At 38.4% G+C, this 16,326-nt stretch overlaps 1 protein-coding gene and 1 long non-coding RNA gene across 6 annotated transcripts in view; one reads left to right on the top strand and one right to left on the bottom strand.

The window, feature by feature from the left end:
- Positions 1-2,250: 2,250 nt before the first annotated feature.
- On the bottom strand, positions 2,251-4,530 carry LOC113958045. Its single transcript, XR_003531389.1, has 3 exons — positions 4,342-4,530; positions 4,006-4,039; positions 2,251-2,515 (listed from the first exon to the last, which is right to left on the bottom strand). It is a non-coding gene; the product is annotated as an uncharacterized LOC113958045 (long non-coding RNA).
- A 101-nt stretch (positions 4,531-4,631) lies between these two features.
- ATG7 (autophagy related 7) overlaps positions 4,632-16,326 on the top strand; it is a 103,896-nt gene continuing 92,201 nt past the window's right edge. For 2 of the 5 annotated variants that reach the window (XM_027665983.1, XM_027665980.1), the window contains exons 1-10: positions 4,632-4,694; positions 7,919-8,129; positions 8,353-8,407; positions 10,661-10,778; positions 11,400-11,477; positions 12,061-12,177; positions 12,842-12,991; positions 13,517-13,605; positions 14,377-14,498; positions 15,510-15,600. In XM_027665983.1, the coding sequence (XP_027521784.1) occupies positions 7,952-8,129; positions 8,353-8,407; positions 10,661-10,778; positions 11,400-11,477; positions 12,061-12,177; positions 12,842-12,991; positions 13,517-13,605; positions 14,377-14,498; positions 15,510-15,600 (998 nt within the window). In that variant the 5' untranslated portion in view covers positions 4,632-4,694; positions 7,919-7,951. Of the gene's footprint in view, positions 4,695-4,921; positions 5,042-5,269; positions 5,399-7,918; positions 8,130-8,352; positions 8,408-10,660; positions 10,779-11,399; positions 11,478-12,060; positions 12,178-12,841; positions 12,992-13,516; positions 13,606-14,376; positions 14,499-15,225; positions 15,309-15,509; positions 15,601-16,326 lie in introns of those variants that run through there. The other 3 variants (XM_027665981.1, XM_027665982.1, XM_027665984.1) reach the window with 3 other exon arrangements.

The raw sequence follows: 16,326 nt of genomic DNA, 5'->3' as shown, positions 1-16,326 counted from the left end.
TCTTATCTCACCCCTAATTAACTGCTCTGGGAGATTTTTTCAGCACCATAAATCCCATGGCAACAAATCAACCAGGTTGGAAAAGTCTTCTGAGATCATCAATAACAACCCTTGAATGACAAACATCTGTAAAACCAGCTTCATGTGGAAAAGCTGGGAGGCAGCCTTGACAGATGAGGTTCATTCCACCAACCATGAGCATTCACTTCCTCAGCCACTGATTTAACTAAGTATTGACTAATTCTCAGAACCAGGTATGCCCTGTTACACAGCAGAAATCAATTCCCTCTTCCTAAGTGCAGTCAAGTATAGATTAGTTCCTGTTATAAGTGATCTAAAGAAATTTGCTGTTCAAATAATGAAGAGTTAATAAAGTTGTTATATTGTGTTAGCTGCTTTGTTAGAATCACAAGTTAAGGTGTTGTGCAATCCCTAACCACACGTTCTGTAAGCTGCGGAATGATTTAACACAACGCAATGATGATTTAGCAATTTATATGTTAAAAGATGCTTGTTCTAAGCACATTAATAGAAACCAATATGGAGGGGTCGACCATGAGGAGCCCGGGTGATCAACCGTCATCCTGATGGAAATTTCCAGGACCACGGCCTAATAGAAACTAATGACTTTAAAATTATTGGTGGACAACCCTCAGCAACGGTGACAGCCTGCGAAAGGAGGAACCAACCCAGAGTTGGCCCGCGAAGAGGGAACCAAGCAGGATGCAGCCCGCGAAACCTCCACCAATGGACTGATGACGTGACTTTGGGGGGAGGTGACAACAGAGGGTATAACAAGTGCTGTTTCTGTTCCTCTTTGTGGACCGCGGCAGGAACTGAGGTTTCCTCCGGTTGCCTGGCTAGCCATTTTTCCTTGTTGGCATTAATAAATTTTTTTTTTTATTACCTTGCAACCAAAATTTATAGCCTTGTTACTTATCACAGTTCCCAAAGGAAGAACACACAGTCCCTCAGCATAGAATGGTTTGGGTTGAAAAGGACCTTAAAGACTATCTCGTTTCAACCCCCTGCCATGGGCAGGGACACCTTCCACTAGCCCAGGTTGCTCCAAGCCCGGTCCAGCCTGGCCTTGGACACTTCCAGGGATGGGGCAACCACAGCTCCTCTGGGCAACCTGTGCCAGGGCCTCACCACCCTCATATATAAGAATTTCTTCCTTATAGCTGATTTAAATCTGCCCTCTATCAATTCAAAGCACAGTACATAGTGTCATATATCATATGAGCCAACTTATCAGGGAGCTTCCAACGTCACAGAATAATGACACCAAAATAAAAGAAGAGTGTAAAGACTGGGGAGCAAGGAGGAGAATTGAGGCAGGCTAGATCTCAGGCCCTGGATTAGCCAAGTATATCAAGATACAATAGCACCTTGTTTGTGGCACATCAGTAAAGCTTTCATTCCTATTCTGCTTCTTAGAACAAGAGATACTTCTCTATATGAGAGAGGCATTTCAAGCAAACACTGCAGAGTATGTTAGCTTTAAGAGAAATCCCAGAACCAGATAACTTCAACAGCTAAAGTCACATTTGCATGTCATGGTGAGTTTATGTAAGTATTTTCCCATACATTTTAGGAATGATGATTAAAGAGGCATCCTGAAGTTTCCAAGTAAAAAGATTGTCCTCTGATTCATTTTGTTGTGATGATGTATTTACCATATCCTGAATGTTTTCTTGCTTCTGAAATTGCTGTTAGCTTAACAACAAACTTCTGATTGCACTTGGACTCCTTCAACTGACTATTGTCCAGAGTTTGGTGGGATGAGCAGAAGGGACATTCTGTGTAATACTTTTATTACATCAGGAGCAAAAAATGGTAGTTTAATGGCAGGAGGAGAAATTCTGAAATCTATGTTCTTAATTAAAGATCTTGAGCTACTTAAGTTGCTCTGTGCCTATTAAGTAAAGTGAATATGAGAAGACTTACAGTAACAGTGAAACACTCAGGGTGACGCGTGAATGATGCTCATAAATGCTGGACATAATACTCTAAATTCAAAGTATTATTATCCTCTGTCAGCACCTCAGTGTTAATAGTTGCATTTAAAGTATTCAATATTAAATGAAGCTCTAATATACCTACATTTTAATAAATTGGAAAAATGTGTTAAAGGAATAAACTTAAATTCAGTCCATTTCAATGTATCATACAAGGTTCAGAGATGGATTGACTTTGGTTTCAAGTTGCATTTCAGAAAAACTGCATTTAGGGAACTTAAATCTAGGAGAAATAAAGGCAAAATGCAGAGACAATATAAAAGCAACAAAATTTATACCAGAATTCAGACAACTTTTTCATTGCAGGAGGAACACCTACACAAGTAATAAAATACACATTCTTTTGGAGTACAGAGCAGCATCTCTTGAAACATATGCTCCAATCCCATGGCCTTGCACAAACAATTGCAGAGATTCACAGCCATTATGATTTTTTTTCTATTGTGATACGCAACAGCAATTGTAGCCAAAATGGATGGTAATCTAGATGATCCCTGAGGAAATAAAAAGGCAGCACACTAATTCAGCTACAGTTATTAGTGCACATTGCTGAAACATGTTTACCCAAGGGCTAGTCAGAGTCATCAAGAAGTCTGTTCTCTTGAACATGACAATTGTCTTTTCTGATTTTAAAATGTACTAATACACGACAAAACAACAAAACCAAGATAATTGAAAATTTTTCTAAAAATTATAATGATCATAACAAGGAAAACCTCTAGTAAAATTACAGAACGTTCAAACACAGCACAGCTAAACCCAAGCAAATAAAGTTGCCTGAATATTTTTTATCTCACTTTATCCATGATTTTAGTGCAAATGTGTTAATAATAAAGACAGGAGAAGTAATCATGGGCTTCTCTGATGTGACAGCTATAATAGATAATAGTAAAGTAGGAGAATTTTATTTTTTTTGGTAATATCCTATTTTAAATGCCAATTATCATAGTACCTAAGAGGATTTATCACTTTACTGTGCTGAATAGGCAATTCAAATGGCTCTGGATGTAAGAGAAGGAGAGGAAAGCAAATTAGGGTAAGGAGTGGAGAAGCTTCCTACCACGTGGGGCTAAGGCTCAAGAGAGTATTTCAGGTGTGGTTTCCCGTAAAATATTTCAACGTTTTCTAGTTAATAAACAAGGTCAGAGGACACGTAGCTTTAAGAGAACATAACAAGTGTCTTGGAATGTCTTGGATTGGAGTTCTATTGTGATTAAAGTGTGGTGAGAACAACCGACCCGGCTTTTCAGAGGCAGAAGAAGCCGTTCTCACAATGTTCTCTGCGTCAGCGGTGACATCTGGTGGGTAATGAGTGAATTCCGGAGTGCTGCATGGAATGCTGTGCATTGGGAAGTTTGCCATTTAGTATTTGCTTTCCCCCATATTATTTTCAGGAAATGTCGCCCTCAGTAAAGGAAACGTAAGTGTAGGGACACAGCTGGGCTTCATTCCATCATCTAAAAGGACTCCATTACATTTTCTGTGAGACCACTTAATGATGCACTTTGTGAAAGCACAATAACTGAAAATGACTGAAAGATTCGCTTAAAAAATGCATTTCTAATGCTCAGATATTAATATAGAAACACTGTAAACACTTCTGGACAGTTCTAGAGAAGCTCCTGAATTCTGCGGATTTTCCACTGTTAACAGGGATTTTAGAGGACTAGTTCCTAACCTGGCTTAAGTTCCTACAGAGAAGGTGTAAGAATATACTTAAAAATTTCAATGCAGGCAATCCCTCCATCAGAACAAGAGTTAGTTCACTTGTAAATGCCAAATTAAGTTTAAATGCTATCCATACATATTCACTTTTGCTTATTAAATACAATGACAAAATTATTTTCATCAAATTGTGAGTCCATTTAAGAATTAGAATATAAAAACAATAATTAATGTTGACACAGTGTGAAAAATAACTCCTGAAAATAAGTTTACCCTCCTGATATTGAGTTCAAAATTATCTTAAAAAAATGCTACATACCTGACATCAAAATAAATTGTTTCTCCACTGTCATCTTAGAGTGTAAAATAGAAACAAGAAAAAAAATCAAAGGTGAGATGTACATTTTACACCCCTGCACAGACATGAGTTCACATACCAGGCTATTACAAAATTGCATTTGTGATCTCCACCAGTTAGAAAGTACAAGGGATGTACATTTGTGTGTGGCAATGGTTCAAACCATTTCGACATCTGGTAAGTTTAAGTGTTACTATTTTTAACTGTAATTTTATCCGTTATCATTTGGGTTTGTCTGCAAAGATACCTTAAAAGGACTGCACAGTACCCACTGCTACATATTGACAGGTATCCTACCTGTCAACTAATTTCATCCTCACTAGACATGAATAATCCCTAGATCTGCACAATCTCTACAACTGCTGTGCAGAAATCTAACTCCTGGAGTCTGATTTAAGGTACCCTTCTCCTTCCCACTTGTAGCTGTGCATCTTTCATTAGGACCTGCCTCCATCCTCACTCCAGACTATCTCAGACCGCCATCCAACCCCGCTCCCCTTTGCCCTCCCCACGCCCTCTCCACGCCTCCTGCCCCGCCCCCGCCTCAGGCAGAGCGCGCCCGCGTGTCGCCATCGCCCCGCGCCGGGCGCCCTGACACGTGTGAGTGGCGGGGTGACGTCACTCGATGGAGCCGGCCGGCAATGCGGGAGGTGCGGAGCGAGCGGGGCGGGCGGTGAGGGGAGTGCGGGGCGGGTTCCGGCACTGATCTTCCGCGCCGCCCCACCGGGGTGCCGGCACTGATTCTCCCTCCCGCCCCCCGTGGTCCCGGCACTAGTCCTCTTCGCCGCTCCCCCGGGGTACTAGCACTGGTTCTCCGCACCGTCCCCCCAGGGTCCCGGCGCTGGTCCCAACGCTGCCCCCGCACCGGCCCCGCACTGCACATCGCCCGCCTCAGGGTCCTGCCGACCGCGAGCTCCCGCGCCCCTGGAGATCGCGGTGTCCCGAAGCCTCAGCTAGGACTGCAGTCGCGCAGTGTGCGGTGCCGGGGCCGTGTCGGGTGCGAGGCCGGGGCCGTGTCGGGTGCGAGGCCGGGGCCGTGTCGGGGTGCGGGGCCGGGGCCGTGTCGGGGTGGGGGACCGGGGCCGTGTCGGGGTGCGGGGCCGGGGCCGTGTCGGGGTGCGGGGCCGGGAGGCGGGGCGGGCAGCGCCTGCCGGCTTGGTCAGTGTTTCGGCGGGACGGATGGCCGCCGTTGCCAGCGTAACCTTTTTGTGTGTTCATAATGGCCTTGGGCACGAGGAAGAGTTCTTTGTCCCGAGAATGGGCTTGAAAAGGGGCATGAACCCAGAAGCAGCTTCTCTGAAAATTTTTTACTCTTCAGAGAATAATTCAGGCAATAGTGATCTTCTTTGCACAGGTACCGTTGACATACCCACCTCTGGGCCGCTGAATAAAACATTTTGGAGAAAACCCTACACATGTTAGGGGACTGTGTGAATTCGGTTTAAAACCTGTAATTTCATGATAGTTTTAAATGCTGGTAAACCGGTAATCAGACTTTTACAACAGATTAATTATGTCTGTCAAGGGAAAGACCAATATTAGTAAAAGGCCTGCTGTGTTTTTCACTTAACATATTACTCCATGCGATCAGTTTTAAACGTCTGCACGTTTAAGAGCAAGAGCTAGAACTTAGGCTGGTGATAGGGCATCTCTATTTGGGGTTAAATACTCCCAAATTCTGTGACTGGCAGAATATCTAAGGCATACTGGTAAATCTTTTTATTTCAAGCACAATTTTCAACTGGGCCCTTTTGTAACTCAGGGTTGTTCCACATATAAAGTTTTGGATATATTTTTTCTACTTCTCTTTATTTATTATATTTTCCTAGTCACTTGTTACCTTTAGAGGCCGTGTGTGAATTTCTGCATGCAACCTCCACAAAATGTATACATTTCGTCTTCAGTCTTCTAAAATTTTTTGCACAGATTTACCTTGGTTTGCTGATATTGCATTAAGAATCCATGTAAGTGAATGTTTATATCAGAATACATTAAATAAGATTTTCAAGAATCTGTACATCAGAGGTGATTGCATGTGCTCTTCTGTTTGCATGTGCATCACATAGTGAGATCCCCTGTTTGTATTCCCTAAGTTGCACCATAACTCTTGAGATGCTGTAATAAAATAAGGAGGGTGTTACAATTATTCTAAGTGGATGCTTTTAGGCTGGTATTTTCGGTGTATGTTACTCATGTACATCTAGGTACTGTCACTGGTTTCTTGGTCGTGTAAAATGTTTGACAGGACACTTTAGTCTTGGGTGTGTCATGGGGGGAAAAGCAAAGTGAAAACGTTACCTGTTTGAAAAGTTGAGAAAAGGCTTGAAGGAAATTCAGAATTTTTAGTTACAATAGAGCTTGTCTGGCAAGAAAAGTGACAACTTGATCTTGTTTCAGAAAAAAAATGGGGATAGGGAACTTAGTGGATTCATATTGACTAGGCAGCTGTTGAACCTTTGAATAAAAGTTTTATTATGGAAGCCTTGGCATCGAGCACCCTGGAATCTGACTCTTATTGCTAACGTCTCTATGACAAATGATTGTTTGCTTGTTTTATGATAAGCTTTCAGTGACATACAGTTGCAAACAAAAAAATTATTAGGGCTTAAAAGCTATGTAGTAGTAAAAGTTAAATGTTTGCTGATTTATGTTACTTCTTATACTCGCAGAAGAAGAAGTTTATAAAAATGGTGAGAAAATTCCATGCAGTTAGTTGTGATGTCTACGTTTCTAGGAGTTGCAAAGGTTCAAGAAACTGATTTTTTTGGTGTTAATAAAAAGAGATAAGCTATTGAAGTTCACACTGCCATGCATTTCAGCTGCTGCTAAAAATTAAGGGAATGTTAGAAAAAGGTGGTGGAGAGGGAAGACAAAATGGTGTATTTGCAGTATGCCAGTTACAGCAAGACATCGTGACAGAACTGAAACATGTAGCTTTCACCATGATAGATATGGAAAACCTCAAACCTACACCCAAAAAACCACATTCCACAACTTAGCAGCAAGTAAAGAAAGCAGTTACAGTAAAAGGAGAAGCTAAACTGGATAAATTGAACATAGAAGGCATAGCTGGGTTACACTGAAGACTGTTTAAGGAAGTGTCTTGTAAGGAAAAGCATAACTGCCTTTGACTCAAAGTCGGATATTTGGCAGTTATTAAGAAATTAAACCCACCACTCGTTCCTTTCCCCCTGTTCCAAAGAGAGCGAAAGAAAAGCTTGTAAGCTCAGTTCATTTGCAAAAGTGACTTCACAGGATAGTAAACTTGGAGCAGTTCAATTCAATCCAAACTTCAATACAGCAAAACTATAGTTGTCTGTTGAGATTGGTGTTAGAGAACACAGCTGTGTTGGGAACCTTATTTTTGACTTTCCTGCTTTAAAATCCTAGCGTTGATTCACGTGTAAAGGTAACAGGGGTATTGTGAAGGATCAGTAACAAAAGCCAATTGCACAGGATTACATTATGCAAGCTAAAAAATAGTCTTTAAAAAATATTTAGTTGAAGGAATCATTTCAAGGTCATTTGAGTTCAGGTGGTTGATTTGATAAGCATTGGAACAGAATTGGAATCAATAACTGTTGACCTCCCTTCTGGACTTGGAAAACAGCAGTTGCTGGCTTGGCAGATGGATGTGCTGTGAGAGAGATACGAGCTTATGTTCATGTCTTTGTGAGGAGTTTTAAAACTGATATTTTAAAATCTTAGTTTTAATGTGTAACAAATCCTTGTTTTGCAGCATTTATGCTTATCTTAGATAATCACAGGCTTTCTTCACTTTAATCCAACAAAATATGTTAAAAAGTAGCTGTGAGTAGTCATAGGTGATACACTCTATTGAGTATATACTTATCAGGCATATCTGCTCTTACAGAATTCTGTTTAACAGTGATCATCAGCTAAAATTATGGCCACTGCCAGTGGTAAGGTGCACCATCCTGTAGATCCTGGAATCTCAAAGCTGCAGTTTGCTCCCTTCAGTAGTGCCTTGGATGCAGGATTCTGGCACGAACTAACCCAGAAGAAACTCAATGAATACCGACTGGATGAGACCCCCAAAGTTATCAAGGGATACTATTACAATGGTAGGTGGAAGCTGCACATCTTCCTTAGCAGTTCAGGTTTCTCCTGTCATAGTCTTCTAAGTATTTGTGTAACATAATTTAGGTGTTTGGCTGAAACATTAGAAAATATGGCTGAATGAGCTGAGAATTCTTCGTGGGTAATTTATAACTTAGGTTAACAAAAAAAGGGTAATTCATCTGTGTATTTCAGTTTAAAAGAAGCATCTTGCTGCTTTTTGTCCAGGTGATCCTTTGGGTTTGCCGGCTCGCTTGACATTGGAGTTTAGTGCCTTTGATATGTAAGTACATACTGTGGTTTACCTTAATTCCTGCATGAAGACACTTTCCTTGCATAACAGTTACACGTAGGTATGTAATATTAGACAAACTCTACATGAGAATAAATATACCTTTTCGCGAACTTTATAACAGTGGAGAGACTGCTTTCAGTTGCAAACACTAGCTCCTTGTGTCTGAAGTAGTATATTGATCTGAACGGCCGAGTTTAAAATACGGTGGTAAGTCTCAAATTCACTCAATGTTTGTATATATGTTTATAAAATACCACTTTTCCCATTTCTTCAGTTTTTCTGTGTAAAGAAGGCTATTTCAGTCATCCAATTTCAAATTTTTCCTTAGATCTTTATTTACTGAGGGATTCATCGTTGCAATCAGAATTTCAAAATAGTTTTTACTATCCCTGGTTGTTACATTGCAGTCTTTTCCAAAATATTTTAACATTTCTGACTGGAATTTTGTAGTTTTACCTTCATCTCAAAGTGAAAGGTAAATCAAAGTTGCCTCAGTGTACAGAGCTGATATGGTTTGAAGCTGGCTCCCTGCCAAGTCTCCAAACCTTACCACAAGAGTTCCCCTCCCCCCCAAACCTCAGGGAGAAGAGGGAGAAAAAACAACCAAGAAAACCCGAAACGAGAGAGAGACAGCTAAAGTGATATAAATATATTTACACTTATATTACAATTATATACAATTAAAATATATACAATTTCACAAGGGAAGGGGAAGGGGGAAGGGAAAGGGAACAAAACCAAAATAAAACATATATATATCTCCCAATCAGTAGCCCGAGATCTAGTAACTAAAGAGTTAGCAAAGAAATATCCCACCACTCTCCTTGGGACAACCAAGAGTCGCTCCGGGACGATCGCTGGCAACCTCCGCCTCCCAAGGTCGACAAGGCCTCACCAGGCCTCGCTCCCCAACACGGCAGACTCAACAGCAGGGAACCTGCACCTCCAAGCTGCCGGAAGGAAAGAAAATGAAGGCCTTCCCTCCTTTCTTCTTATAGTCTGGTTTACGTAAAAATCGTAGGGAATACTGGGTAAATCTGGGCCCTTCCTTGGTTACAAACTGGTCACCAAGGAAGGCCTAACCCAAACTACCACAAGAGCAAAAACGAGATGAGAGGGAAAATATTTTTTGTTGTGGTTTTAATTTCCAGCAATGCCTAAGTTAGTATAACTAACATAGGAACAGATGTCTTCATAGTTAGTGTCTTGCTTGTTTTAAAGTGGTGGATTATAGATTGTAAATCACAGTGTGCCTTGCTTGGTGAGGGTGTTAGGAGCCTGCTGAGGCTTTGTGCATTTTGAGATAATTTCCTAAGAGATATTATCCCATTAATTCTTACGTAAGAATGTTTAGGTAAAATACTGAAGACTTATGCAGCAAAGTGCAATTGGAAGACAGCTGTGACATTGGGAACAGGAATTGCAGGTTAGGAAAAAAGGGATGGTACCATGGTGTTTGAGCTCACAACCATTAGGACAAAAATAAAATAATGAAACGTCCACTTATGTAGCGTTTAATTGTTCCTTCTACTATAGTAATTTTCTGTACCTTATGTAATCAATTTAGGGGATCATGAAGAAGTGCCTTTTAGCTTTAAAAATTTTTGGAAACTACATCATGTGTATTTATGATGTAACTTAAACATTTACTGTATTTAAATTTTAGCAATGGCCAGAAACCTATCAGTTTGGGAGAAGAATGTTAAAAAGGAGTCAATGATCAGATCTATAAATAAGGGAATATTGTAAGGTTTTACCTAATTTATCTCAAAAAACCCCTCTGTATTTGCAAACAGCAGTTTTTCCACTTAATCTTTTGTCTGCTTTAGACTTTCTTTGGGACATATTTTAAACATAAAATTTTAACTGAGTAACTCTTTATGTGAATACAATACTGATGTCTAAGTTTAGCCTAAATTTTTTTTTCTAAATGAAAATCACATTTGTCATGGATAGCTTATACTTGAACAGAATTTTTAAATCCATGTTTTAGTGTCACCTTGCTTAGAGACAATACAGATGCCTCATCTGTTTTCGAAGTCATAATGGAGAGGTGTATTTGTAACCAGTCCATATTCTATAAAGCATTATGATCATAAAATTGTTTTTATTCGAGGTGTTGTTGACTTGTGTTACTGTGCCTCATCACTTGGTAATTTCAGGGCAAGTTTACACCATAGGAAGCTACTGCTGCTATCTCTGATCATGTTAAAGGTATATCCAATTCCTTCTTTTATTCAGGAATGCTTCGATACCAACCCGTTGCTGTCCTGCTTTTGGAACGTTGTATAATACCAACACTTTTGAGACGTTCAAATCCTGTGATAAGAAATCACTTCTGGAAAAAGAAGCAAATGAAGTAAGACTAAAAAATCAAATCACTGGTTATTTCCAAATCCTTTCTACCAGTTGAAGTGCCTTATAGTCTCTGCTCCAAGTATTGGAGATACTCACCCATATAAGTAGCCTCAGGATCTAACTTATTCTGGTAGGAATAGTTTGATGTTTGATTTTTACTGTTCTTTACAAGACTGAAATAAAGCAAGAAAAAGGAGGCTGTCAAAGAGGCTGGTCTGCTTGCACTGTAACTAGCTAAATTTAATGTCATGGCTTGGTAAGAAGCGAAAGTCAAACCAAAGGCAACCTTTTACTGTTTGAGACACTTCACTTTGACCAACCCTTGATTCCTTTAATTCAATTGATTGTCTGCATGCTGGCATTGAGTAGCAAAATTTTCATGCATCTCTTCACTCAAGACTGAATTTTTTGTGTTCTTGCGTCTTATCTTTAAGATCCTTTTTGCACAGATAACAGTGTGGATGAGATCAGTTAGGAAAGGATCACAGTGTATTACTGGGAGTGGTAATTTCCAGACTTTAAAGGTATAGCTTGAAGAATTAAAGCTTTCGCAGCTGTTCTCATGCTCTCTTGGTGTTTTGTTTTTCTGCCCTTTCTCTTCCTTCTTGTCCATCAATGACAGATATGGGAATCCATAAAATCTGGAGCTGCTCTTGAAAACCCCATGCTCTTGAACAGGTTCCTACTGCTGACATTTGCAGTGAGTAGAGATAATATATCTCATATTTAGAGCATTGTAGTGGAAATGATGAAGTGGTTTCTTTTAAGGAGAAATGCTGTATTACTGTTACCATATCAATGTCACCAGGATCACTCTCAGACACCTTATAATGTCTGAAAATATTTTTAAAAAAACCTAATAAACCACTCTGATGTAGAGCTATCAAATATTTTAGGATGTGTTCTTTAAAAAATGCTGGTGCCATCTCATATAGTTTCTACAAATCTGTTAGATTACCTGATGGCTTTATACATATAAGTAAAAGTAGAGCAACTGTTTCATGTTTCACAAATTGGAAGTTTTAATAAATGCTCCAGTTAATAAAAACTGAAGGATTGTATGCACATTATCTCTTTAAATCTTAAATAAAAATGTATACAGAGAAGGGAAGTTTTCTAGTATTTTTTATGGTTTTCTAAAGTCATGACACAGTGCCTTATGAGGTAAAGAGAACCGTGTTCCTGTGATTAGTATCATTGACCATCAATTATAATTAATATTCCAAACCATCATTTAGTTTGATGTATATTTTTATTATCTAATTTTACATTTCTTTTTCTAGGATTTAAAAAAGTATCACTTCTATTACTGGTTTTGTTACCCTGCTCTCTGCTTCCCCAATGGAATACATATAATTCAGAAGCCGGTGTGTCTTGGCGAGAGGTTCTCATTAAATCAGGTATTCAGAATGGTGAATGTTCTGAAGTCTGTAGTACTAAGAAATTTTGTGAGCTGCAAAACTTAGTATTTTTGGTTAGCATGTACTGAATTAATTTGAGAACCTAATTTCTTTTAAAATCTTCACTTTTCTTATTTCCAAGTGGGTGTTTTGTTTACCTCTTTTTTTGTCATTGTATATAATCTCTCAGTTTAACATTACTTCACCTTTGTTCATTTAGATGAGGCAATAATGATTCAGGCAATGAAGCAAATAATGTGGCAAACACTTCTTAAAGTGGCAGTTATGTTAATTTTTTTTTATATACAGATCAATGAATATATAGCTATGTATTTGAAACCCATTATAAAAGAAAAATACCTAACAGTCATGATCCAAAGACAGAGTTTTAACTAAACACTGAAAATGCACCTAGTGAAATAAATTAAGTAGGACTGGTTTTTTCCTAATAAGAAAGGGACAGATTTAGTTTCTAAAAAGCTTCTCTGACTATCAGGATGAGATTTTTATCTTGGTTTAATTCTTATTGCTACATCAGTTTGTGGCAATGATAATAATGCTCCTGTTTAAATTTACAGTGATAAATGCTGTTTTAGCAACTTAATTTTTTAATCTCTGTTACTGTCGTTAAAACTGTTGGTTACAGTTGTCTTTTTGCTTTTAGATTCAAGCACTTCAGAAAGCGTACGATGAACTTTGCCAGAAAGAGGGGGTTACAGCCCTGCCTTATTTTTTAATCAAGTATCATGACAATTCTGTCATGATATCTCTATTGAAAAAGTGGGATAGTTTCTTTCAAGACCAAGGGGGAAAGGTAATGAGAATTTTAAATCTTTTTATGAACTATAAATGTTTAATTTTCAAATGGTTTGAAAATTGTTTGTGATACTGAGCTGGGCACAATGGTACCATCTTGAAGGTTGGCTTTACAAGTGATTTTTATGCTGGTTTTCCTTTAATTTATTGTCTTGCTGACATGTGTCCCTTCACTTTTTGATCATTCCAAAGTGAGTACAGAATTTTGTTTTGAAAGCAAGGCTTCAGTTGATGGGCTTCTCTCATAATGGTGTTTTTAAGCAAAGTAAGGAAGGTGCATTTGCTGGAGTGAACATTGAATGTCCTTAAAGAGGCCAAACTAAATAAATGTCAAAGCTGTGGTAAATGCTTGACTGAAATCTATTGTAACTATATAATAAATATTTGTAAATATGCAAAATGTGTGTGTAGGCCTTCCCTGTCCAGAATTTTTACATTAAATATGCCAGATAACTTTTACTGTGAACTGAATTAATATATGTATGAATAGATGACTTCTCATGCAGATCAATTTTATTTGCAGGTGGCGGTTGGAGTTTATGATCCATGTAATTTATCCCAATATCCAGGATGGCCACTGAGAAATTTCCTGATCCTGGCAGCCTATAATTGGTATCTATTTTATTCTTTCACACAAAGCTAATGTATTAGTTGATACCAAATTAGGCATTTTTCTCCCCATGGCACTTTACTTGTATCACCCATCTGAGATTTTGCTTTTACCCTCGACGTGCCTCACCTCGAGTGATTCTGATTTTGTATATTATTCTGGTTTTTACTTCTGTGAGTCACAAGTTCCTATTAATCCTAATCCTCACATGAATGCATGTGGCTGGAAATACCTGCTTCAGACCTTGACAATACCCTCTAGGTGCTTCAAATATTGTTAAAAGTATTCTATGAATTTATATCATTTATTAGTGTCAAGTAATAGTGGACATCAGTTTTGAAAATCATATATTCTTAGGTTTTCTTGTAGTGTACCATCTTGAATTTTTTTTGAAATAGACAGAAATAGACAGAAGATGGGAGACAGGACAGTTTTACGCTCTGGTTTTTGGGAGAAAAAAGTATAATTTAAACTGGTTTTTGGAAAAGAAGTATAATTTAAAGGATCAAATAAATTTGTGTTGCTGTAACAAAATTGTAATTAAGCTGCACTGGCATAATTTTGACTGTCATGTTTTATTCCAAAGCATTCAGGAGAAGATGTGCAGGATTGGGTGTGTTTTCTGGGCTACCAGTGTGCAAAGATGTTGTAAGAGCCAAGGGGTTTGCATGTTCTTGGGATTCATCTTTATGAAATGGTGTTTAAAAGAAGTCCCTCTTCTATTAAAGAAGTTGCATGTCTGTCTCTATTATCTTTTTTTTTTTTAATGACAGGAGCAACATTCTCCAGACAGTGGAAGTGCTCTGCTTCAGAGACAGGACCATGCAAGGGGTGAGGGACATAACACACAGCATTATCTTTGAAATAAAACTTCCAGAGAAACCCCTTGGCCCAGGTAATCCAGTTAAAAAAAAAAAATTCCTATTGTTTTTCTCCCTCTTCAATCACTGCAGAGACAGAAAAATAAAATAATCATACCAAGTCATTGCTTATACTAAGTTATTTCAAAGGGATTTTAAATTGTTTGAATTTCTGTCAAATGTCTACAAAGGAAATGGTTCTTCAACAAAGAAAGAAGAGAGCATATTCTCTTCTAATTTTTTCCTACTTTGTGTTTCTGATTTAAAAACAAGAAAAGTCCTCCTGGTATCATATGAAATACAAAAAGCCCAGGCAATCAGTATGTTCTTGTTAAATTTGTACACCGTTCCTCAGGTAGAAAAAAATGCATATAATAGTGAATTTATATGGTGTAAACTTTCTGTATATTGCTAAAACGGTAAAAGCCTGGAGCAGAGTGAAACTGTTTCTTCAATCCCGTAGTGACATATCCAGATGTATTTTAGAGCAATACGTACGTAACGCTCAAGCATAATTTCAGAGTTAAAGGACAGTATTACAACATTACCTCATCCAAAAAGTTCTGAATGCTTTATATATATCATTTTTATGAATTGTTTAATTATATATATATATAATTCTCCACTGAATTCACAGGTAGTGTCTAGGGAACGTGAAGAAATGATTGAACTTGGCAAAATTTACTGAGTTCTGATTTATGAATTTACTGAACTTGACATTAAAGATCTGGAGGCTTGATGGGGAATGGTGCTGTCTCTTTTAGGTTTAAAGCAAGCTGAACAGGCAAGAGCAGCACAAGGGACACCTGAGGGCAAAGCACTTCTCTGAGAATCAATGCTTTCAGGTGATGAAATCAGTAATATTTGTGTAGCAACATGCACTGGGTGGTTAAGATACAGATTATTTACTTAAAAGTTTAGCATTAGTGTTTTTCCAACAATGTTAAATCCAACAAAATTTCTTTTTTATATCCTGTGATATTAAGGCTTTCATTCTTTCTTTTGTTTTTTTCTTCTTTTTTTTTTTCTCTCCATATGTCAAACAGATTGTCCAAAAGCTGTTGGTTGGGAAAAAAACCAAAAGGGAGGCATGGGTCCAAGGATGGTGAATCTCAGTGAGTGCATGGATCCAAAAAGGTTTGGTTTTTATCTTTTAAATTCCAGTAGTTTTCTTTACTTGGGCTCAATCCATAACAAGTTGAAGTGTGAAATGCAAGGAGTGTCTGTCTCTTAGGTCAGAATATCCAGTACCATATACACTGGGTATTGTTTTGGCAGTCCTTTTGGAGGGAAGAACCTTAATGGAACAGTGCACTGCCTGCAGCAGAAATCTTTGCCATTTTTAACTTCAGCTTAAAATTTCAAATGCATTGTATTTAGAATTGAGTGAGATGTAGGCCATGGTGTTACAGGCCTGTGGTTTTCACTGAATTCTATAACCTGCAGGTTGTTAATGATAATAAGCATGGAGAAAAGTTCAGCCTTTGGGAATTGTTAGAGTGTGACAGGAAAGAGCTCAGGAAACATGACTTTAGTGATTTTTATCATTCAATAATGGATTGAAAAGAGTTACAGGGCCTGTTGGCTCATCTGCTTTCACTGGCTGCACCTGTGTTCTTGACTTGGAAACACTGTAAGAGTGTGCTGATCTAATGATTCAGGTTAACCTTTTACCCATCAAGCAAAGGCATTTTTGTCTTGCAATTGTGGCAATTCTCAGTATGTTCATACTTCCTTTGAGAAAGTTCATTTCAGGACTCTTAATTATAGGTAAATGTAACTTCTTTATCTTATGCATGTTCACTTCTGTTATTTCCTACAGGGGATGTTGGTAATATGCCAGCCGTGACAGTTGCCATCTTA

This window comes from Corapipo altera, unplaced genomic scaffold, assembly GCF_003945725.1.
Source record: "Corapipo altera isolate COAL_440 unplaced genomic scaffold, ASM394572v1 101, whole genome shotgun sequence".
NCBI classification, from domain to species: domain Eukaryota; kingdom Metazoa; phylum Chordata; class Aves; order Passeriformes; family Pipridae; genus Corapipo; species Corapipo altera.
This window is presented reverse-complemented; position numbering and strand designations above follow the sequence as displayed.